The sequence below is a fragment of the Chaetura pelagica genome, unplaced genomic scaffold (genome assembly GCF_000747805.2).
Source record: "Chaetura pelagica isolate M959 unplaced genomic scaffold, ChaPel_1.0 scaffold449, whole genome shotgun sequence".
Lineage (NCBI taxonomy): Eukaryota > Metazoa > Chordata > Aves > Apodiformes > Apodidae > Chaetura > Chaetura pelagica.
Genome location: NW_009954418.1, coordinates 783,035 through 807,613, shown reverse-complemented (window position 1 = coordinate 807,613; position 24,579 = coordinate 783,035). Strand labels below are relative to the sequence as shown.

Below are 24,579 nucleotides of genomic sequence, written 5' to 3'. Positions count from 1 at the left end.
GACACCTGATGGAATATCCCCTGGACACCTGATGGAATATCCCCTCTAACCTTGGTAATTTCTATTTTGACATTGCAGTGAACTCACTCCATAGGCAGTTGTCAGGTAGTTTCCAGCTTGGATAGTTGTAACAGGAGCTGAATTCTGATAGGAAATACAAGCAGGAGAAGAAGCACTTAAGGAAAACTTCAACAAGGTAATAATAAAAGGCACATGGCCTGCAGATTCCCTTGTCCATCTTGTCTTTCTGTTGCTCAGGAATGCAGATTTCCAGGTTATAATTCAAGTACCTTTTGCAAAGACATTTGCTGTTGTTATGATGTTTGTGTTTCTTAGGAGAGTATTAACAGCTTGTGCATTTTCCCACCCAAGTTGTCTTGCAGCTGAGTTAGGAGATGTGTGTGTTGGGCTGTTGTACCAAAGATTTTGGTGGATGTTGCTTGAAGAGCAGCTTCTGAGTTGAAATGATCCTGGCATAAAGCTACACTGAGAGTGCCTGTTTAGAGCTATCTGAATAATTTATATTTAACAATAAAAGTATATTGTCACCCAGATTCTATGTGTAGCTGTTTTCACAGAATCACAGAATGCTAGGGTTTGGAAAGGACCTTGAAAGATCATCTAGTCCAACCCTCTTTTCATACCTAAGAGCTCAATCGTTTCTCTTGACAAATAACTTGGAATCTGTACTCAAACCAATGGACAGTTTTGACTTTTAAAAACTCTGCCCAAGATCTGCAGTCCTGAGGTCTGGCCATACCTTGTTAGAATCATAGAACTATAGAATGGAGAAGGTAGGAAGGAACCTTAAAGATCATCAGGCTCCAACCTCCCTGCTATGAGCAGGGACACTTCAAATGAGACCAGGCTGCACAAGCCTCATCCAACCTGGCCTTGAATGCCTCCAGGGATGGGGCTTCCACAACCTCCCTGGGCAACCTATTCCAGTGCCTTCCTACCCTCATGGTGAAGAATTTCCTCCTCATGTCTCACCTCAATCTTCCTCTTCCAGTTTTAATCCAACCCCCCTTGTCCTCTCCCTCCCTGCCCTTGTCCCAAGCCCCTCCCCAGCTTTCCTGGAGCCCCTTCAGGCACTGGAAGGTGCTCTAAGGTCTCCCTGGAGCCTTCTCTTCTCCAGGCTGAACACCCCAACTCTCCCAGCCTGTTTTCATCTCTTCATCTTTGGTCTATGCAGGCCAAAATTTAAGGCAAGGAAATTCCAAAGTAACAAACCTGTCCCAGCTGTGCCTGGGTGTCCCACCAGCTGTGGTGACTTGCTAAGCTCCCAGCACAAGGTGTGCAGCACGTGTCCCCTCTGCATGACGCTGCGGATCTATTCACAGCCCCGCGGGATCGGCTGCAGTGCATTTTCATTCTGTGTATTGTTCTCTGGGGCTGGTGATGCCATCGCATTGTGCTGAGTTTTGAAGAGTGTGAGCAGCAGCACTGCTGATGTGACTCCCTGGGATCCTACTTTCCACTGGCCCGGGATAAAATTGAGTGGTTCATTCTCTGCGGGACGCGCGTGCAGGGAGGCAGGCACGCCGAGAGCGATGGGGTTAGTGTAGCTGGGACACTGACAGACTATGCAGGATTCACCCAGCTCCCTGGTGATGGATGGATACTCCAGCAATGTGCCAGCTTTCCTAACCAAACTCTGGACACTGGTGGAAGACCCTGAAACCAACCATCTCATCTGCTGGAGCAGTGTAAGTACAGCAAATAGAGGGTGTCACTGTGAGGCTCAAATGAGAGAGCAGCTGCCCTTTGCTTCCCAAGAGAGTGAAAGGACTGAGAGTTCCTATGAGCACCTTTTAGATATACTTGATATTATTTATTTACAATATTATGGCTTTTCTGTTTTAAAGGGAAAACTGGTTTGAGAGTGTTTTAATAATCTTTACACATTTCCCTGAAGGGGTGTCTAACACTGGATCTTCTAAAAACCCAAACTCTAAAGGACAGAGGGGTTTTTCACCTGCAGTTCCCTAAAGTTTCTAAGGTGCAAAGCCCTTAAATAATTCCCCTGCTGCCTGTGTGATTTCACATGTGTTTCTCATCAGCCTTTCACAAGTGCCTTGGGAGAAGGCAACAGATCAGCAGCACTCAGACCTGAGGCTGAAACCTGTCAACAGATCTCAGACGGGCACCCTAAATCCCTCCCTGTTTTGGAAGAGCTTTTACTTCATGTTTCAACCAGTCAGTGTGATGATGGTGGTGCTGTGTGTGTATTGTCTGTACAGCTTCACAGGGATAGATCCCTTTGCTTTGGCTTCTTAGTTGTCACTGATGCATTCATCTGCTGAGGGCAATCAGAGAATTAACATCCTTTATTTGTCCCCCCAGCACAGCATTTGATACCGTGCTCTGCTTTTAACCTCATTAAGACTTGCTGCAATTCATGTGATTTGCCTTCAGTGGGGAGTTACCACATCAGTTGTTTATATAAATTCCTCCTCCCTGCCCTTGTCCCAAGCCCCTCCCCAGCTTTCCTGGAGCCCCTTCAGGCACTGGAAGCTGCTCTAAGGTCTCCCTGGCGCCTTCTCTTCTCCAGGCTGAACACCCCAACTCTCCCAGCCTGTTTTCATCTCTTCATCTTTGGTCTATGCAGGCCAAAATTTAAGGCAAGGAAATTCCAAAGTAACAAACCTGTCCCAGCTGTGCCTGGGTGTCCCACCAGCTGTGGTGACTTGCTAAGCTCCCAGCACAAGGTGTGCAGCACGTGTCCCCTCTGCATGACGCTGCGGATCTATTCACAGCCCCGCGGGATCGGCTGCAGTGCATTTTCATTCTGTGTATTGTTCTCTGGGGCTGGTGATGCCATCGCATTGTGCTGAGTTTTGAAGAGTGTGAGCAGCAGCACTGCTGATGTGACTCCCTGGGATCCTACTTTCCACTGGCCCGGGATAAAATTGAGTGGTTCATTCTCTGCGGGACGCGCGTGCAGGGAGGCAGGCACGCCGAGAGCGATGGGGTTAGTGTAGCTGGGACACTGACAGACTATGCAGGATTCACCCAGCTCCCTGGTGATGGATGGATACTCCAGCAATGTGCCAGCTTTCCTAACCAAACTCTGGACACTGGTGGAAGACCCTGAAACCAACCATCTCATCTGCTGGAGCAGTGTAAGTACAGCAAATAGAGGGTGTCACTGTGAGGCTCAAATGAGAGAGCAGCTGCCCTTTGCTTCCCAAGAGAGTGAAAGGACTGAGAGTTCCTATGAGCACCTTTTAGATATACTTGATATTATTTATTTACAATATTATGGCTTTTCTGTTTTAAAGGGAAAACTGGTTTGAGAGTGTTTTAATAATCTTTACACATTTCCCTGAAGGGGTGTCTAACACTGGATCTTCTAAAAACCCAAACTCTAAAGGACAGAGGGGTTTTTCACCTGCAGTTCCCTAAAGTTTCTAAGGTGCAAAGCCCTTAAATAATTCCCCTGCTGCCTGTGTGATTTCACATGTGTTTCTCATCAGCCTTTCACAAGTGCCTTGGGAGAAGGCAACAGATCAGCAGCACTCAGACCTGAGGCTGAAACCTGTCAACAGATCTCAGACGGGCACCCTAAATCCCTCCCTGTTTTGGAAGAGCTTTTACTTCATGTTTCAACCAGTCAGTGTGATGATGGTGGTGCTGTGTGTGTATTGTCTGTACAGCTTCACAGGGATAGATCCCTTTGCTTTGGCTTCTTAGTTGTCACTGATGCATTCATCTGCTGAGGGCAATCAGAGAATTAACATCCTTTATTTGTCCCCCCAGCACAGCATTTGATACCGTGCTCTGCTTTTAACCTCATTAAGACTTGCTGCAATTCATGTGATTTGCCTTCAGTGGGGAGTTACCACATCAGTTGTTTATATAAATTCCTTCTCCAAAATCGAGCATCTGTAACAAAAATGGTTTTAAAAGGAAAAAAAAAAAAAAAAAAGAAGTCTCAAGTAGCCTTTCTGTCATGTGTTTGTGTCCAGTAGAGTTTTCATTCAAAACTTGAGGTGGAGTTTGAGCTGCATTGTTATCCAAGGCAATGGTTGCTTTCTGCTCTGAGTATTACACAGCCATGCCTCTCCTAACCTCTGAATTTTGGTATCCTGTGTTTTAAATAAAAACTTTCAAACTAGGAAGGGTTTTCTAACAAGGAGGGATACTCTCCTCTCTGTTACACTTAAGACATTGTTATTTTTGATGCTCTGCTTTCCTGCAACCTAACGTAGGACATAGATACATTCTTGGGAGGTTTTGGTAAGGCTTTTAGATGTCTAAGCTTCCCATGTTGCATCCTCTTCTATCCATTGCTGGTGTTGGAACTGAGAAACTCTGTGATTTCTGGAGGTAATCAGAACTCTTAGAAAGTAGGACCTGTAAGGACCTATGAACTTTTTCTTTACATGAAGCAGAAGAGATGGAGAGGAAATGTGGTTTATATATATATATGGCTTATATATACACTAAGGGCTGTTGTAAGGAGGAAAGGAAAATTCTGTCTGACTTCCAGGTAGATTGGACAAGGAGTAATCAAATTATTTTCTAAAATGGAAGATGCAGTTAGGAAGAACTCTTAGCAAATTCCTGGAGTAGCTTGTCTGGGCAGGGCACAGGGCCTGTCAAAAACAGTTAAGGAGCTGCCAAGCCTAATATGCAGCAGAGTCAGTTTTGCCTTGGGCAGATAAGACTTTCAAAGTGTCTCCCAGCTTGGGCTCCCATGACATAAAACAAGCCAGGCTCAGCTGCTGGGTGGAAGCAAGCTGGCACATGCATGGTTCCCTGCTGAATGCCAGTAACTCCCAAGACTCCTGTGTCTGTAGGAACCCCTTTGGGCACACCAGCATCTGAGAGCATTGCAGCCCTGGATTCAAAGGAATGACCTCTCAAGAGAGGCCATAAGGAGGTTCAGGTTCATGAAATCCTTGTGTTTCTAGTTTTACATCAGCTGTATCCCAGGGCAAGTGAGTAGACAGAAGCACAAGGAGCAGGATTAACCATCTCTGTCCCCAGAACAGCCTTTGCAGTGTTGAGAAACCCTGGTCCCTGCTGCCATGTCTGCAGGCTCAGCCTGGGAGGATAATTCCAGCATACAGGTTATTAGTGAATCTCTAGAGTACTTGAGCAGCCTTTGCTTCTGCTGCATGGGGTGAGGAATGACAGGAAAGGTGATGGTCACAGGGCACTGTCAAGGCAAGCAGTCATGTTCAGTGCTGGCAGCAGTGAACAAGGAGCAAGAAGTACAGCTGACCCGGAGTGGTGTGTTTGTGGGTGGCAGGGTTAATTGCTAGAGCTGGCAATGAGCCAGAGCACAGAGGGAGTTGGCAAGGTTTGGTGATGGCAAAGTAGTGGCCACTGGTCGGGTGGCAGGGTTTGACAGCTGGCTGGTTTCTGGTGGCTGAGGGCAGGGCTGCAGGCACTCACTGGCCCCTTCTTAATCACTGAGCTTTCCTGTGGTCCTGATTGCACTCCCTGTTTTAGGAACTTCCAGGCAGCCCTGAGAGCATTCATGCAGCTACAGACCCTGTGATGGGTGTGTGGTGGGACCCCTGCACAGCTGGGTCACTCTTATGAAACCCTGTCCTCTGACAAGGCCTGGTCTGCTGTGAATTCCCCCCCTGGGCTGATGCACCATTTAACCGCCCCTAACAACGCTCAACACAGCAGGGGGGTGGCTGGGGCTGTGCTGCTCTCAACACCCCTCCCTGCCAACATCATGCAGGGCCTGGGGTCTTTCCTCCTTCCAAACTCAGCTGCAGCTGAGCTGGTAGCTCCTCATCTGAAATCATGATTGATCATCCCTCCACTTTCACTGTGCTGCTCCCCCATCCAGAGCAGAGACAGGATCTCAGGTGGTTCCCATATCCCCATATCCTGGAGACTCTGAGGCTGTTGAGGTTGGGAGATTTAGAAAACACTGTTCCTAAGTGTTGGTTACAGGTGAAAATGAATTGCCAGTTCTTCTGTCCATTAAAAAGGTTGCATGAATTTGCTGTTTGCAGAATGTTTCAGGGCAGCTTCAGTGTGTTGTGCCTCCCAGGCCCCCTTGGTGCCAGCTTAGCTGTCAGCAGGGAAAGCACATGGCCTGCAGTGTGTGTGTGTCTGCCAGCCTTCCCAGGCAGTTTCCCTTGTTTTGCACTCATGGATCTTGGCAGTGCAACCCCAGAAATCAGTGTTTTATCTGGTTAACATGCGTGTTGCTAGCTTGGACTGTGAAGCAGGAATGTTAGCATTTTGCAGGCTGCCCTTGTGGTCATGTACTTCCAAAATAACCTAGAGAAGGTGCAAAGAGTGTCTGGATCGTGTGGTCTCCACATGATTGGCTTTCTTGCCTGACTGTGTTCCTTGTGCTATGTCTCCAGGCAGCACTCCCTCCTGGACTGCTCTGGAGCAGATGGGTTGGAGGTAGATCTATACAAGCAGATAGAGGGGTTATAAAGGCAATTCCCATTTTCCAGGACCTTCTTCAGGCACCAGAGGCTTTTTGTGAGGTCCACACAAAGGGGGGAATGATCACAAGCTACCAGCTATTTGTATGTGAGAGTCTGCAGTTTTCTTTTTCACATCCAAGACTTTAAACTTAAGTGGTGGCAAAGCTTAGTAGAAAGAAAAGATGAAAACTGCAGTCACAGAAGACTGACTGTACCAGAACTGGAAGAAACACTTCTGTCACTGAAGGCTGTCACTCTTCTCAGCTTCAAGGTGACAGAGAGCAGGACTTTCCCTGCTGCAGGACTCAAGAGAATCACCTCCTCCTGAGTCCCTCTTATGGTTGGGAATGCTCCTCTGACTTCAGCTTTGTCCTTACCTCCTTTGCAGAATGGCACCAGCTTCCATGTGTTCGACCAAGGCCGCTTTGCCAAAGAGGTGCTGCCCAAGTATTTCAAACACAACAACATGGCCAGTTTCGTCCGGCAGCTGAACATGTGTAAGTTCAACCTCCAGAGACAAGGCCACGAGGTCCTAGAGGCACAGGGGAGCAGCAGAAAGTGAGGGTGCATGAGCCAGAACTGTGGATAGAAAAGCTGAGATCTCACCTGTGTGTGTGTTACTGTGACATGATTAATTTTGCCCAAGAGGATCTGCCTCTTAGATCCCAGGGAAACGATTTCCTTGCATTAATCTTAGACCCCAGCATGAAATTTCTGTTAGATGACACTGGAAGATGTGAGCCAAGAGATTTCAGCTAGCAGGCTTCCTACTTCTCTTGCATCCTTTTGGTGACCTATTATTATTTCTTTTCCATTTTATTCTATATGGGGCTTTTCTCAGCATCCCAATACTGTCCCCCCTCCCTCAGAAACTGCTTGTAAGGGTAGCATCCCCTGAGCTCACCTGTTCCCCCAGCTGCATTGCTGAACTAGTAACAGACAGTGCTTCTCCCTGCAAACCTTGCTGTGCTGGTCAGACGTTTTCACCCCCTGAAGGAGGTTTAGGTGTGGTTTTCAGCCACATTCAGGCCATGATTGCATTAAATATCATTCTTTTCTGATGTTTTTTGGAAGTTTTTCAATGGCTAACTCACAAAATTCTTTGCTGTCTCACTGTACAGTGGCACTGTTGTAAACTTTAGGTTGGTTTTTAGAGACAGTTTAGAAGCCTCTCTGGGTTTCAGTACTCAAAGAAGCACTCAGAGAAGTACTCCAAGTAGATTTCCAAATGTGTCTGTGACCCCTTTTTTCTAACATAGCACCTGATGCTGGTCTGTATCTTTGAACAACCTCCCCCCGAATCCCTTCAGCCGGCAACAGATTTCCTAAGAGCAGGCAGAGGGATTGCTGGGGAGGCTGGTGGGATACACAGGGCTCTCCCTCCTTGGATTTCCTTTGGATACAGCCCCAAAGTGTGCTGATGGGGCTGGGGGCCTGGGTCTGCCCACCCTTCACCCACCCCTCTCCCCACAGATGGCTTCAGGAAGGTGGTGAACATCGAGCAGGGAGGGCTGGTCAAGCCCGAGCGGGATGACACGGAATTCCAGCACCTCTGCTTCCTGCAGGGCCACGAGCACCTCCTGGAGCACATCAAGAGGAAGGTGAGGGGGGCTTGGGGGGGACACAAGGGTGAGACCCTCGGGCGGGAAGAAGGAAGGATGAGGCGCAGGAAGGTTCCGCGCCACCGGTGTGGAGAGGCTGCGTGGTGTTCTTTTCAAACCATCCTCCAGCCTTGTGCCCCACCATTTAACTGCTGGTGGTCTGTGTGGAGATGTAGCTCCTCTGGTTGGCTTGAAATCTGTCACTTCTTGGTTTGCTTCCCCCCGGGCCCTTCTGCCAGGAGAGAAGCAGCGAGCGCTGGTTTCTCACCCCTCAGGCGTCCTGAGGGGGAAACACCTCATTTCTCTGCTGCTTCCACTCTGCCCTGGGCCTTTCTAACCCTCCTACACCTCTTTTTTTGGGGCAGATTGACCAGCACAGCACCCCATGGTCGTTGTGAAGGTTTCTACCACAGCTACTACGTTCCTCTCTTTGATACCTCCTACAATAGTTGTTTCCTTTCAGCCCACAGGGCCCTTGTGCTTTGGACTGCTCAGCATAACCCCAACCCTGTGGGCTGGTTTCTGTCCTCTCCTTGTACAGCTGGGACAGGGGTCCTGGGTGTGCAGGGCTTGGCTTTTAGCAGAGTTTTGTCTGTATAATTTTTTGCTCTGTCACTCAGTATCATGAGACCTTCATGTAGTGCTGCACGGGCAGGCTTGAGTCTCACTGCCCTGCTTTTGAATTGTTACCTTCTTTTCTAGATGAAAAGTACAGCATTAAGTCCTGTGGGATCTCTCATCCTCTCATCTCCTGTTATTATAGAAGAGACAACCTTCTCCTGCCCTCTGCTGTCTTTTAACCAGTTATTCACACCCAAAAAGGGCTGTTCTCTTACTGAATTAGTGTAGCAACTTCAGAAAAGGGACTTCAGCAAAAGCCCTCTGGAAATCCAAGTGCAATAGGTCAGTTTGAAGCGTTACCTCAGGCTTATCCCTGTAGAACACAAGGCTGGATTTGGTCTCTCTTCAGTTAAAGTAGAAAGATTTAATCAAACGACCTAGTTAATTCCTCCCTGGTCTTCAAAACACTTCCCCCTATCACCTCCCCCCAAGCTGATATAAGTCCCCACTCTGGTTGGGAATGCTCTGCTGCCAACAGACCCTCTATATGAAGGATTTGTTTTGCTCTTTGCTCTATTTTATCCCTTTAGCCCTTGCAATAATACCCTGAGGGCAGTTTAGACTCTCATGGACGTTGCCTGTCCTGGAGCCCAGCTGGTGGAAGTCCTGCACCTGAGCCACAGCAGTGACAATGTCCACGGCCCTCCTTGCACTGGTAAAATGCACCTTCTCTTCCTCAGGTGTCCGTAGTGAAAAGTGAGGAGACCAAGATGCGCCAGGAGGACCTCAGCAGGTTGCTATACGAGGTACAGATACTGAGAAGTCAGCAGGAGAACATGGAGTGTCAAGTGCAGGACATGAAGCAGTGAGTTGAATCCTACTCAGGCTGCTTCTTGCGGGCATTTGCTTTTCTGGGGTTGCTGGTCTTGGGGAACATTAGAAAGGAGGAGCCTTCCCTCCCTCCCACGGACCGTGTGCTGAGCCAGGGACTAATCATAGGAACTAGATCTGTTGAGACAATAACCTGGAGGATTTCTATGCAGACCTGATGATCTGCAAATGAATCAATGCTCAGCCTCTCTGCCTTCTGTGAAAGGCATATTCTCATTATCTGTAACTTCCCTTTGCAGTTGAGGAGAGCACAGAGGAGGCCATGTAGGAAAGCTGTGCATAACCTGGGGATTTAACTCAGATAACAATATTTCCTCCTCCCTTTACCCTTTCTGTACTGGTAAAGATGTAACTCTTTCTCACACTTACTAGAGTCCTTGGCAGAAATGTGGTGGTGTCCACTCCAGCTATTAAAATATAAACAAATAGCTCTGTCATCCTCCACCTCCAAAATATATAGACTGGCCTAAAACACTTAGGAGCAGAAGAACTGCTGTAGTGTTTAGTCCATGTACCCAAGGCTTTGTCTTCTGACATGGGCAAAATTATTGTAAAAGAGCAAAAGAAGCAAACACAAGGCTTCTTGCAGGTGGCTGCCTGAGACTCTGGGGTTTTCTGAGACAGACATGGTCACTAGGAATGTAGTAAATTGATAACAGTTTTATAAATCATGTACTTGCAGAAGTTTTTATTTGCCTCCAGACTTTTAATCCGTACAGAGAACTTTGTTTAAAAAGCACTTGAATAATCAAAAAGACCCAAAGGCCCTCTCAAGGCATCCTGGCCCTTGAGAGAGCACCATGAGCTATGAAACTTCATTCCAGCTCAGTACCCAACATGCAACTAATAAATATTTTTATCCTACTTCAGCTTCTAATGACTCCTTCACTTAGCACATGCATGAAATCACACCATGAAATCCAGGTGCAGTGGCAAGGAAAGAGTTTCTAGTCTTGTATCGTATTTAATTTTTAAGGAATTCCAGTATTGATGATTTGGCCTTGCTTTTAGATTATTCTCCCTTTTGATTTGCTTCTTTCTTCCTAGTTCTAACATCAATCCCCACTAAAACCACCTAAGGGACATGTGGCAAAAAGAGTTACGAGTTTCACTTCTGTGGCAGGTTTTGCTGGTCTGTCAGTTTTGGTACATCCATGCACTCTTGAGATAAATTGACTGGCAAAAGCTTTTGCAGCATGGACTTGGCTGGCTTCCCAGTTTGGAGGCAGAGAGTAAATAAACTGTGCATCTCCTCATCCCACTTTCTGGGGCTGAGTGTTCAGGGAGGCCTGGAACTCCCCTGTGTGGTACATTTGCAGACAGAAAATGAGTATAACAAGCTGGGCATGGGTCTGTGCTGGATGAAATCAGTGGCTTCCACTAATGAAATCATTACAATCCTCCTAATTCAAGGCTGTCAGATGTAGAAGCATCCCTTTAGCTCCAGTCACTCTCAAACATGCCTTGGTACCACCACATGTGTGTTTCCAGCAGGCAGAATACATAGGATCTATATCCTTAGGGATATCTTGGGTTTTTGGGAGCACTGAGGGCAGTTGAGGAGAGGTTAGGCTTTCTTGGTTCCCACAGGAAGAACAGTCTTAGACATCCAAATAATTCAAAGTTATTAATCAGGCCTTCTGAGTGTGGCCCAGATGCTCCATGAAAACTAAACACACATCTGACACTTGTTCCACTTCCTTCTAAATGTGCTTTTCATTGTTTCTCCTCCGTGCTTTGGCCTGTGGTTCTTTCAAGGTGAGGGGAAGCCAGGAAAGCACTGCAAGGGCCCCAAAGAGGGTCAGACTCTGCACAGTCAGGGCCACAGCTCCTCGTGGCAGCACCGTGGGCTGTTGGGGGTGTTTCTGTGCTCACAGAAAGTTTCTCTTTCCCTTTTCCTTTGGCGAGAAGTCGTGTCTCTCCGGCAGAACCACTCCCAGCAACAGAAAGTGATCAACAAGGTAGTGCTCACAGAAATCCCTAACTCATTTGTTCTGCCTGGTGTGTGTCCTCCTCTCATTTTTAATTTTTTCTTTTTTCTTGTGTCCTGGTTTGAGCCAGGATGAAGCCAATTTTTCTTTTAATTTTTCTTTTTAATCAGTAAAAAGAAAAATTGGCTTCATCCTGGCTCAAACCAGGACATCTTGTCCCATAATCTTCTCCACACTCTCTTGCAAAGTCTCTTTCAAATGGCATGATGCTCTGACGTGTCAGGGACAAAGCACAGATGATGCCCTCCAGCAGGAGATTGTCATTTCCCTGCCACTCCTTGCTGTGATGGTAGAAACCACTTTTCTGTCAAAGTCCTGAGCAAGAGGGCACAACTCTGACTAACTGCCCTGTACTGGCTGGGCTCTGGTTGTACTGCTGATGCCTTTGGGCTTCCCAAATCTTTCCTTAGTACAAGAGGAATTACTGTAGAGCCACTGAGGCTGAAGGAGCACTGTGGAGCCATGTCCCTTAAAATCTATCATGGCCCATGCTCAAGAAAAAAGGGCTCTCCAGTGATTCCCAGATGGTGCTGACATGAGTGAGCCCATCACATTTCCCAGTCCCCCTGAGAGCCACATTCTGACCCTCACGTGGAATCACAGGGTCACAGGACTGGATGGGAAGGCACGAGGCTGTCAAACCTTCCTCCAGCTCTGAGGCTGGACCAGCCACACAGCTCATTGTAGAGGCATTTGTGCAACTCTATTTTGTTACATTGAGCAATGAGTAAGAGACAGCTGTGATATATAATGATAATGCTCTCTTTGTTTGGAGGTCAAAGCAGAGCATTAGGCTCAAGCTGACCTGGGAATATGTTGCTGAGTGATTCCTCTCCAAAGCCATTCTGCATCCAGTTTAGTGTCCTGTTATATCAACTGGAATGTCACAGGGCTGAAAAACTCAACTGAAAGAGCTAAGAACTCCATCTGGGGTCTCTCTTTCACTTGCAAAGACGTAGTCAGACTTTATAGAGCTTCTTCTAAGGGACTCTAAAGACCTTTATGGAGGCCAAGTCTTACTCCAGGCCTAGGAATGTTTGCCTGTGTATTTGACAGGCAGATTCCCAACTCCAGCAGGGCTAGCTGGAGTTCTGCACGCATGGGAATGGAGAGCAAGCACTGAGCACGTGCATCCAGCAGCCCTCACACAAAGCAGACACCTGGCAGTGTTTCTTGAAAGCCAGGCAGGTCTTTTGAGTTCTTGGAAAGCTTAGTTCAGTTTTGGGCTTCAAAGGCCCATGCCATTTGGCTTCCATACTTCACGGGTGCTCCCAGCTCTGGGGTGGGGTGGTGAGGGAGGAATGTGTGAAGGGCTCTGGGAGCAGGGAGTGCTGAATCACTCTGCTGATCAACACCGGATTTTGATCTCTCCTGACAGCTGATTCAGTTTCTGTTTGGCCAGCTCCAATCCAGCCCCAGCAGCACTGGGATAAAGAGGAAGCTGTAAGTACCCTTGTGTGGTGCACACACACAGGCTCACGGGTGCAGAATCCTGCCCCCTCAGTAAAAAGCACAAGCTCAGCTCCCCCGGGCGGGCGGTCACCGGACCAGGGCACCATGGTGATGGGAAATGAATGGGCTGAACTGCTGAGTCAGACCTGCTGACATGGCCCATTCACTGGCCTTTAGAGAAGCACCGTGTCAGCTCAGGACCTTTATTTGGGGAGTACAGAGGGAGATGGGGAATGGGTGGGAGGGTAAAGGGCAGGACCCCACTGCTGGTCCTACAGGTTCCAGCTTTGCTGCTCCTGATCTGTGGCTGATCCAGACACCTGCAGTCTGACCCACAGGGACTGGGTGGGGTGTGTAGCCAGCACAGGTTTGGTGGCATGGAACCTGCAGGCCTTACAGAGGGGAAGGTGGAGAAAGATTTTAGCTAAGAGGTGTCTTTAGAGCCATAAAGACATTCTTCAAGGCAAATGAATAGAGGAGCTGGACTTTGGAGGCTTGGTGCCTTCCAGGAGAGCAGCCATGTATTTCTTGCTCTGTGGTTCTTGTCATCTAAAGAGGGGAGAAGGGCTACTAGGAGGAGTTTACCTTTGTGGCTCAGGCTGAGGGCAGGCACCTGCCTCCAGTTGCCACCTCTGTTTCTGTTGGCTTTCCCTGGTGCCCAAATCACTGTCTTCTAAATGAACACTGCAGATGCTTTTCCTGACTGTGGGACAGTGGGAGATGAAAAGGGATTTGCTAGGCAGTTATATAGGATCCTCACCACATTAACAATAGGGGGTGTGTGGCAAATGTTTACCAGTTCCCTGCTTCCCTTGGACTCGATCACAAAACCAAGGGCTGCCACCCAGGAGGTTTTATGATGGAAAGGCAGGGCCACTTTGAAGCTCCTTCCCATTTCCTCTCCATTTCAATCATTTGCTAAACACAAAGCACTCCTGCTGCAGGGCCCAGCATGCAAACCTGCTTCCTCTGTACAAGCCTGGCAGTCAGGTTTTTTTAAAAGCCTGTGTGCAGCGGGTTCATGCTCTGCTCTGCTTTGTAGCTCTGTTGTGTTTCTTAGTTACTGGGTAGCACTGGTTCCTTTTGTGCAGATGTAGTTTTCCCAAAGAGGCCCTGAGTGTGAGGGAGCTGGAAGCAAGGCCAGATTCCCAGTATTGCAGTGGAAGTGCCTCCAGTCAAACAAGCTGAGGATCCAGCCCAGAGCTTGAAACCACTAGCAATCAGAAGAAATTATGAATTCAAATTGTTAATTTCAAAATATGAATTTCTTATGTTACTTAGGTCTTTCCAGTAAGATCTAGAAAATGCAGGTTGTCCCTCCTCTATGTGCCTTTTTTAATGGTGACCTTCTCCAAAACTGTTGTTTCCCTTCCTTGTCCGTAACACTGGGCAAGAAAGGACCTTACAGCTGAGGAAAAACAGTACCCAGGGGGAAAACAACCCTGAGCTGGGAGGCATTTCTTGTCTGAGCAACCAGGAAGCAGGCAGGGTGTGCTGGGAAGACAGCCCTGTTTCTCTTCACAGGCCTCTGATGCTTGACAACGGGATCTCATCCCCACAAGTGTCCAAGTTCAGCCGGCACTTGTCGCCAGACCCGCTCCATGACCCCTACTTCATCCAGTCGGTGGGTTCCTGCCAGCCTCTCAGCTCTGAAGGGGTCCTGGGCCAGTGTGGGAAAACGTGTGGAGCAGTAATAGAGGTTCTGGAGTAAGCAGCTGGGCAAGGAGAGGTTTGCAAAGCTGAGGGACATTTATTATTTCTCCTGGTGCCCTGTTCGAGGGAGGGGCACGTGCTTGTATGTGCTTGTGCGTGGTCGTGTGGGAGGGAAGGACAGATCTTCCCTGGTGTTACCCCAGCCTGGCTCACCTCAAGGGCAGAGAGGAGGAAAAGATGTTTTCCAAGGAGGTGCTGTGATGTTTCTGACTAGAGTCCAATTTTTGCAGTCTCCAAGGGATCCCCACCACCCTAACCCACTAGAGCAGACACCAGACACAGGACGTGTCCTGCTGCCGAAGTACTTGAGCTGACATAAGAGACCCATGGTCCCATGTTGGACTGTGTTGGATTTCTCCCTCCAGGGAAAGCTAAGCAGTCTAGGCAAAATGGTAAAACCCTTCAGTAGGTGACACTTCAGTGCTTATGTTACACCTGTGTGGCTGGAGGAAAGACTAGAGGAACCTATAGTGTTGCATAGTGCCATAGAATCATAGACTAGCTTGGATTGGAAGGGACCTTTAAAGATCATCTTGTCCAACCCCCAAAAAGTAAGTGAAAGTAGGTAAAAGCTTTCTTGGTTTCTGTACAAGGAGGATTCAAGGGTGTAGTGAGTAAATTCTGTCTGTCTCAGGGACTTGTTCTGTCCCTCACCAGGATAAATCTACATGACTTTTGCTTTCCTCTTCAGCCACCAACAGAACCTGCCTCTTGCTTAAACAGCCCTGCAATTGCTGGAGGACCCATTATATCTGATGTTACTGAAGCATCACCACCCAACATGATAAATATGCAAACCCCTCCTGAAAATGACAGGTAAACACATTTGTGGTGACAAGCAGGGAGAGCTGGGTGTGGACATATGTAACTTCAGAAGAGTTTTTCCAGGCTCTAATTCTACCAGAGTTTCTATCTGATTTGCAAGTCTCTACAGAGATGGTGGCTGGAAAAGTTGTTTCCAGTTTACAGTGTGGGTCAGATTTTCAGAACTGGAGAGGGATAACAACTGCATAACTTTTGACACAGTCATGAGTTCCATGCTGAGAACTTCCACTCACCTCTTTGAGAAGTATCCCATGTTTCTTTGTAGTTTGTTCTCGAGAGAGAGGCTGTCTCAGACTTTATGAAATAATGAGATACTAACACTTGTTGGGTTTGTTGAGAGGGGGGGAGAGAAAGGCAGTTTCCTTTTGGCTTTGACAAAGAAACAGAATCAAACTGCACATCTTCCTGCTAATGAGAACAGAAAGGTTGCATCACAGTGGCTTCCGATGCTTGACAGCTTTTCTGTGAAAAGGTCCCAGTAGCTCAAGAACTGAATGCAGAGGTATTTTAATGCTTATCTCTTCCTGCCACAGACATGAAGTGTAGTTAGGGCCAGCAGCAGAGGAGCTACAGCTGTGTCAGTGGAAAGCAAGTAGACAGATGAATCATGGAAAGAGTTTCTCAGGCATAGAGGCAAGGCAGTTCTACTCTAGAAATTGCCTGTAGATTTGCATAATAATGGAAAGCAGAGCCATAAAATTAGCTGGAAGCATGTGAAGAGCTCCACAGACACACACAAAAAATTAAGAATTAAACCTCCAAACCTGGAAGCCCTTTCTGAAGCAGAAAAATGTTAATATAACCTTAAGTGAAGTTGCTTATTCCTGCTAATTACTGGGTGCCATCTGGTGGCCTCTGATCTGTGCTGTGTCTGCATGACTTGGGAATCTGAGCCAGCCACAGCCCTCAGGAGTTCAGGAGTTCCTGAATCAACAGGAGCTTCTGCTGGAAGGTTAGGATTCACGAGACAAGAAGCTCATCTGAAAGGAATGCCAAGGAAGGCTTTGTGGTGTCACATGCCATCCTGTGTGTGTGGGACAAGCTCCAGTGTTGTCTTGCAGCAAAGCTGGTCTGTCAGTGCTGTGAGATAGGATGGCTTTGCATGCCTTTGGCACTTTGCCTCCAGATGTTCCCATCTGCAAGGAGCTGTGGATAGTACACAAGCAGCACAGGGTAGAGTTTTCCATGAAAGATGCTGCTTGGCAGAACTTGAGTGTCATACATCCACCTAGGGATCACATGGAATGCTGCTTCCCCTGGAAAACAGCAAAACTCTGCTTCCAAACAAGTAAATGATCTAACTGGGACTGTCGGATCTTGATAGATTCTGTTACAAATCCTGCAGGGCCACAGGATCCTGACCTGTGTCACTGGGATCTCTGGAGTGCCTGCTGGCCCAAACCTAACTCCAGCATGGGAATGTCTTGCTGGTCCCATTCCTGTCTCTCGGGTGGAGACTTTTTCAGGGGAACCTCTCTAGCCTCATGGTCCTTTAGCCTGTCTCAAAAGTGACCAACACCTGGAAGTGTATTTCCTGAATTTGCAAAATGGGGCAAAGTCATGATACCCATGACTGATGAATGAGTGAAGATATTTTAGCTGAGCATGTTTCTGGAAATGGATGGGGAGAAAACAAGGCTGCTGGTTTCTTTTGCCTGCCTGGGAGAATAGGAAGAAGAACATGGGGCAGTTTGATGGGAAGTGGAGTCAAGCCCTTGTGCTACTGCCCCTCCCAGTAGCACGAAGCCTTTGTGGAGTGTGTATGTGTGTGTGTGTGGTGCTAACTCTTGTCTCTGACACAGAGAGAAGTGCCTGATGCTGATCAAAGAAGAGCCAGTCAGCCCTGGAGTGAAAGCCCCCACGGAGCCTGACGTGCCCCTGCCGGGCTGCCGGGCCTTCTCCGAGCCCCCCGTGCTGCCAGTTGCCATGGTGCAGTCTGTTCTGGAGGGCAAAGGGAGCTGTGGTGCAGCCCCACCAGGGACCTCCCAGCCATCTGAGAGAAGAGGCAGAAGGGCATTGCTGGACAGGTGAGGGAGGGCTGTGACCCTGGTGTTTCCTGGCCATCTCTTCCCATTAGCCAGGGAGAAAGGGAAACTGACTTCAGGTCACCTCATTCAGCCTGGTGAGCTCTGTCCTGTACCTGCAGCAGCTGCTTAGAGGACCCTTGAAGCCCAGGGAACAGTTCACAGGGTTTGAGGGTCTATGGATGACTTTCTTGAAGGACCCAGGAGAGGAAAAGCTGTCAAAGCATGTGCACCAGAGTCATAGTGGTGGAAAAAAGCACAAAACAGCAGGGTCATCAGAAAGGCTTCTGTTCTTTGGGTCCTTACAGAGAAACAGATTCCTCCTCCTGAGCCCCCTGGCTACTTAAAAACATTTTATTAGAAGAAAAATGGTCCTTTTGTAAAGAGTCTGGATTTTAAGAGAAACTTCTGTAGCTCTTTGGGGGGGTTAAACACAGCAGGGCCTCACAGTTTCTGCTAGGTGAAGGTCTCTGTAAAGGGAAGCTGCAAGCTGAATGCCTGCAGGTTCCATTAGGTGTTAGTAATTGAGCCACCCTGGACCCAGGAGGATGGGAATATGCAGCCTGTTCTGGTTCCCAAGTGCCTCTCTGGAAGCATTTCTTTTAAGGAAAGCTTGAATATTCCCAGTCTTGAAGAGATGTGCACAGACAGTCCATCCCCAAATCACACGTCACCCAGGGGAGGAGGAGGAGTCTTAGCCCAGTCCCCTGAGGCTCTGCTGGGTTGTACTGGGATCAAACCAAGGGGAACAGCCCAAGCCCAGGCTGACAGTGGGCTCCTGGTTTTCAAAAGGTGATTTAAGCATAATCCTCATGTCAGAAGGCTGCTCAGTGCTGCTTTGTATTTGTGTCTGTGCAAGTCTCATCCCTGGCAATATTTCCTCTTGTCTTTCCTCAGAACAGATATTTCAGACCCATTGGAGGGCACGGACTGGAGCCTGGAGGGGCTGCAGCTGCTGCTGAGGAGCCAGCAGTACGGCCTGGAACCCACCAGCCTCTTGGATGTGAGTGTTGGGCCCTTGGCTGGGGCACCTGAGCACTGACCCAGCTCACAGAGGGACCTTGGGCTGTCAATCATACAGCCCCTGCTGCTGCTTCTTCTGCTGTGGCACTTCTGCTGCCAGTAGTCACAGCTTGGAGACACAGCCTGCTCATAAGTGCTGGCAGGATATCAAACTTCTAATGATGCTTTTTAATATTTCTTCTGAAAATAGATGTATTTTAACTTCTAGGAGCACAAGACGATGCATTTGGTAAAGACATCATCATGAGACCTAACAAATGTACATCAAACAGATTTAATATGGCTATCTAGCTAGTTTGGTAACTGCTCTGGGTGGGTTAGTTTATTTTCTGCATCTTAGATACTCCTAGACTGTGACTAGCTCTACTAACTTTCCCTTTTCCTCAAGTTCTGGGAAATGTAACTGATGTCAAACACTCTCTCTGCTGAGATATTTATGTCTGTAGTTCTCAGGTCTCTCTGTCTTTAGAAATGGATAGTGGCTTTTTTCTGAAATAGATGTGCAGAAATATGAAGGTTTGTTTATTTCTCTCCCTTCACTTTCTATCCTTGTACATAGAGTTGCTTTTACCAGTAATCAAGTGTGTAGCATAGTACATATATGTCTCCTTTGGGGAGGTGCTTCAGACACAGCACGTGGTGATCTTGCCTGGATAAACAAGAGTTAAAAATAATTTTTCAGACAATCAATCTTACTCTCTTAAAGCCAGTTCCCAAGTGTCTGTGATTGATTTTGACTTTAGGGAAAGCTTTTCTAGTGGCCTCCTCTCTCACTGGCTCTGCTGGTTTCAGTTTCTCATTCCTCACTGGGAGGTGCTTTCCTGTTACTGACACACTTTTCTCTCTCTGGGCAACATCACCAGTGAGAATGAATCATAAAACTGTACCCCAGATCAGCAGCTCCTTTCCCCAGATGGCTCAGACTTCCCAAGAAATCCCCATTGATGCAGCAGCCATCAGCTCCTGCTCCTATGCTTTGGAATGCTTGAAAACCCCACGTGACTCTGGAAACATCCTAAGACCCAAGAGCATGAAAACCCCACGTGACTCTGGAAACATCCTAGGACCATCCTAGGGCAAAAAAAAAGGGGCTCTGACTTGCATGTGCAGTGACACCGAGGTGGTGGTGGGTCTGTGGGGACCCTCCAGGGGCAGGCAGCAAGGCTTGCTGATCACACAGGTGCCCACAGCTCAGCCCTTGCTGGGCTGCAGGTCAGCACCAGTAGCTTTGCCTGCCACCCCAGTGTCAGCACAGCTGGGGCAGGTGCTGCTTTCTGCAGGGCTTTCTGCTCCTGGGGCAGCTGAGGGGATTTGAGTGTCTCCAACCATGACACCTTGCAGAGCCCTGATGTTATTTTTCTCCTCACAGGTCTTTAATCCAAATGTATCTTTGAGTGAGTGGAATTTGACTGAAATGGAAGCCAATCTGTCCCCGGTAAGAGATGTGTGTGGCTGAGATGATAATGATGTGGTTATGGAGCAGAGCTTGTGCATCACTGAAAAATGCTTAGTCATTTTATGGCCAGATGGGAGAGTGTGCTAAAGCGTGTACCCATCTTTGGAGGGGAAGTGGCATCTCATAGTCTGGATCTGTCTTTCCCACTCAGCCAGAGCTTGTTTAGAGTCCTGTTGGTGTCCTGGAGTCTTTCCTTGAAACTGGCCACTCTAAACTTCCTCATGAATGTCACATCCTACTAATCCCATAGATCCATAAAGTGTCTTTGTGCCAAAACTCCTTGTAAAACATCCCTTTATAAAGTGCAGCCATTCCTGTACCTTTCAGGAGCAGTAAAACCACATGCAGTTAGAGCAGAGGTTCATGCACACCCCTCCAGAGAGATGGTTTGGCAGCTTTTGGTTGGAATTGACACTGACACAGGCATTTGTCATGTGCAGATGGTGATTTAATGAGCACTGAGGGAAGTGTGTGTTTCATGGCTGGGTTTTTTTTCCTGCTTGATGCAGGGTGAATTTTCAGAGCCCTTGCTGCTAGGCAGGTGGGATAAAGACTTGGACAGTTGTGCCATCTCTGCTGACTCACAATCAGAGTGTGCTCTATCACTAATGAAGTGTGGAAGGTCTCTCAGCCTTCTTCAATATATCACTGTCCATTTTAGGTTTGGATTTAATAAGTTTGACTTCCCCAGGTAATTCCACTTCCTGAGTGCTAGGAAAGAGAGTCTCTGAAGAGACAGAGAATATTACCAAGGCTTGGAAGTGAGGGGGGGGCTCTTTTAAAAAGGGTTGCATGAGAGGAAAGGCCAGGGGGGGCTGCCATGCACAGTCCTCCAGACCACTGAATTTCTCAGCAGCTGGGTGCAGCCCACCCTTAGACTTGCCCGTCCTACAGAAAACCAGGAGCAGAGAGAAGCCTGGAAGCAACACCTGCAGCAGCTCCATGCCAAGAAGCACCGTGCAAGCAAAAAAAAAAAAGCTAATTTTACTTTTCAGTGGTAGGCAAAGGGAGAGAAGATTCCTTTCGTATTTGTTGCTGCCGGCCGGGCAGGGACAGCCTCGGTGACACTGGCCTGGCCTCCTCAGGTGACATGAGCTTCACAACGGGGGCTGGCACCTCCCTCAGCTCCCTCCTGCAGCACAAGGTGTCCTGCCCGAGGGGGGAGGCAGGGAGGAGAGGCAGGGCAGGGCGAGGAGCTCGCGTTACCGCTGGGTGTTGTGCAGCGTCGCTGGTCTGAAGTGCCCTAGTTCTAACAAGCTCCCCTGTCTTTGTATAATTGTACATTGTAGTTTATATTTTTGCACCAAGATGCAGCGACTCACAGTGGATCTGGAGAAGAATGCAACTGAGCTGCCCTCCAAAGTGTTCAGCCCACCCTTCAGCAGCACCTGCCCAGGTAGGAGCACCAGCAGCTCTTCCAGGCATGGGGAGGGGGGTGGAATCAAGGTGTTCATCATGGCAGCAGATAAATGCAGCATCCAGCACTGACCATTTGCCACTTTGAGTGAAAAAAAAGCCCACATTTGTTATTTTACCTCCATGAGTGCCAGTCAGCTGTGCAATGTAGCTGAACAGTCTCTGCTCCTCCTTAGGTCCTCTTCATATCTCTCCATGTCTCCATGGTTTCTCAGACTGTTCCTCACCACCTCAGAGCAGTGTGGTGATCTGGGTGGGCAGGGTGGTAGGAGCTCTGTGTGTCCTGTATCCCTCTGGCTCCTGCTGCAGAGGTGACCTGGGAGCTGCAGCAGCCAGAGGCAAAGATTGCAACTCCATTTCTCCAGAGCTTTCAGCAGCCCTCCAGGGAGCTGTCCAGCTCATCATCTTCCCCTACCTGGCCTGACTATCATGTCATTTACCTTAGATAATCATCTAGAAGTGTTTTCTGGGTCTTGGAATAGTGCTCTATTATTATTTCCATGTGTAATTCAGCTGGGCTAGACCTGAAAGAGAAGCTGTTTTGAGCCTTAGTTTGGTGCTGGAGCCACTTGACCCCACCCCAGAGGTTTGATGTGTTGTGTGTCATTCAGGGACTTTCCACCTTCAGCTCAGCATCTTGTGTGAGCATCAGAGGTGTCAACAGCCCAGGTGAGCTGGGGAGGGTCCTCCTGCAGGCTGGGCCTGAGCTGCATCTCCTCTTTGCCACACCTTCCTGGTCCCTGCAGTGGAGTGATGGGGCAGCTGGCAAAGACCTTCTGCAGAGACAAGGAAAACCAGAACGTTTCCAAGTGAAGGAGAAAAGAAGCTGCTCTTACTCACTTCTCAGTGTCTCCAACCCTTTGTTCATCCCTCTTTCACCTCCCCTGAGGCATCTCAGCATTCAGGCAGAACCCAGCCTGGCAACCTGATTGGCCCATCAATTTTAATGGGCCAAATGAGTCCAAATTTACCTCAAGTGTTTCTAAGCTTGTTTTTGGTTTTGCCCAGGGTGAGGCCCCTCCCCTCCTGCTGCAGTGGAGATTTGCCACTTTCCAGTTCTCTAGGTGTGAAGCCTGGTAACTTGCCTTCCAGAAGCTGAGCTTGTTGTTGTCCTTTTGCATTCCCAGGGAAAGATGTCATTCTGGAAAGCACCCAGCAGTTCCTCACTGACCGTCAGTCCCTCTTTGGAACCGACCTGGTCAGCTTGCCTGAAACTTCTGCACTTTACCTTCCAACTGAAAACGGGGCTTCCTACCTGTCCTCTGTGGGTGTCCAAGGGGACATCCCCTTAAACCTCAGCTCTTCAACTGACAGCAACCAGTGAATCAGCTTCCAACAAACAGCATCACCCTCCTACCCATCCAAGGTTTGAATGTAAAGAAGCAAAAGTGACTCAGAAACCCACAAGAGAGTTTCTTTTTGTGCCCTTTCTGTTTTGAGTAGATGGAAATGCTCAGTATCTCTTTACCCTCCCTGGTAACCTGGGTTTCAGTGTTTACCCAGGATAACAATTTTAAAACAGAACCCTGCCCCTGGTGCTTCCTCCTGTGGGGGGTGAGAACTTGGCAGGATTTATTTATTTATTATTTATTTTTCCTTGAAAATGCTTTTAGAAATTTCAGATCTTCTAATAAAACTTAAGTGAAGAGTAGCTTGGAAGTACATCAGGGACTATCATAAAATCAAGTGGTCCTGACTAGTGTGTGCAATGGCAAACTGGGGCAGAACAGCTGAGCTAAGATGCCTGACCCTTCTGGCTGCTGTTTATTTTAAATAGGAAAAGAGTTGTACCTGCCAGTCCAGAGCTCTCAAAACGTTCTTTGATCTGTTCTTTTTTTGGGGGATGTACTTGTGCCTCTCCCTTCTCCTCCTAGGGTGAGTAGGGAAGTGAAGAACTCTTGGGGTGTGCAGAAGGTGAGGTTCTGAGTGACCACTCCAAGAACTCTGGCTCCTCAGGGCATCACAGGCCCCAGAACATCCCATGCTGACTTCAGAGGGTTCATTGTCTGGGATATTTTTTTCCCCAAAATTTATTTTCTTTAACTTAAAGGCAGGACACCCCATTCTTAAAAAAAGAAAAAAAAAGGGATAGACTTTGCACATAGAATTTTCCATGTGCAAAGAGGACTGAGGGAACTCACTCTGGGCTTTGGTGCTGGCTAAGTATTCCATGTCCAGTCCATGGTCTTGCTCTGTTCTATTTCCCCTGAAGATGTGCCAGTGGTTTGTTAACGGATAAAATCTGATGAACCAGTTTAATTTATTTCAGAATGTTTTTATTTTAAGAATGGTTAAGGTTGGAAGGGACCTTAAAGATCATCAGGTTGCAGCCTCCCTGCTATAAACAGGGACACCTCCCACCAGCCCAGGCTGCACAATCCTCATCCAACCTGCCCTTGAACACCTCCAGGGAGGGGGAATCAACAACCTCCCTGGGCAACCTGTTCCAGCACCTTCCTACCCTCATGGTGAAGAATTTCTTCCTGATGTCTAACCTAAATTTTTCCTCTTTCAGTTTAAAACCATCACCTTTGTCCTCTCCCTCCCTGCCCTTGTCCCAAGTCCCTCCCCAGCTTTCCTGGAGCCCCTTCAGGCACTGGAAGGTGCTCTAAGGTCTCCCTGGAGCCTTCTCTTCTCCAGGCTGAACACCCCAACTCTCCCAGCCCGTCTCCAGAGCAGAGCTGCTCCAGCCCTTGGATCATCTTTGTGGCCTCCTCTGGACTCTCTCCAACAGCTCCATGTCCTTATGCTGAGGCCCCAGAGCTGGACACAGCACTCCAGGTGGGATCTGACCAGAGCACAGCTGACGGGCAGGATCCCCTCCCTGGCCCTGCTGCCCACACTTCTGTTGGTGCAGCCCAGGACACAGTTGCTCCTCTGGGCTCCAGTGCTCACTGGTGGCTCACGTCCAGCTTCTCATCTCCTCCCACCCCCAGGTCAACTCCAGCCCTTCTCCCCCAGCCACTATTTGTGTATTTGATCAGATCCCCTTTCTAGAAAGCCTCTCAGAGACAGAAGGGTTAGTCCACACATCCCACTAACTCTTCCTCTGTCCTTTGTGCACCTGAGACCAGCTTCCCAAGGTTGAATTAACCTTTTCCATGTGCTTTCTGACAACTGAATCTCTCAACAAAGCAGAGCTTTGGTTTTTATGCTGTAGTTCTAATAAGAACATACTAATTTCAGTATCCTCTGTGTTGCTTTTCCTTAGGA

At 48.2% G+C, this 24,579-nt stretch overlaps 1 protein-coding gene across 1 annotated transcript; it reads left to right on the top strand.

The window, feature by feature from the left end:
• Nucleotides 1-3,002: 3,002 nt before the first annotated feature.
• On the top strand, nucleotides 3,003-22,690 carry HSF4 (heat shock transcription factor 4). Its single transcript, XM_010004432.1, is given in 13 exon segments — nucleotides 3,003-3,125; nucleotides 6,802-6,910; nucleotides 7,887-8,014; nucleotides 9,316-9,444; nucleotides 11,344-11,427; nucleotides 12,836-12,900; nucleotides 14,434-14,533; nucleotides 15,314-15,438; nucleotides 17,250-17,474; nucleotides 18,369-18,474; nucleotides 19,864-19,929; nucleotides 21,259-21,346; nucleotides 22,494-22,690. Coding segments are annotated over 13 exon segments (1,545 nt in total).
• Nucleotides 22,691-24,579: the final 1,889 nt, after the last annotated feature.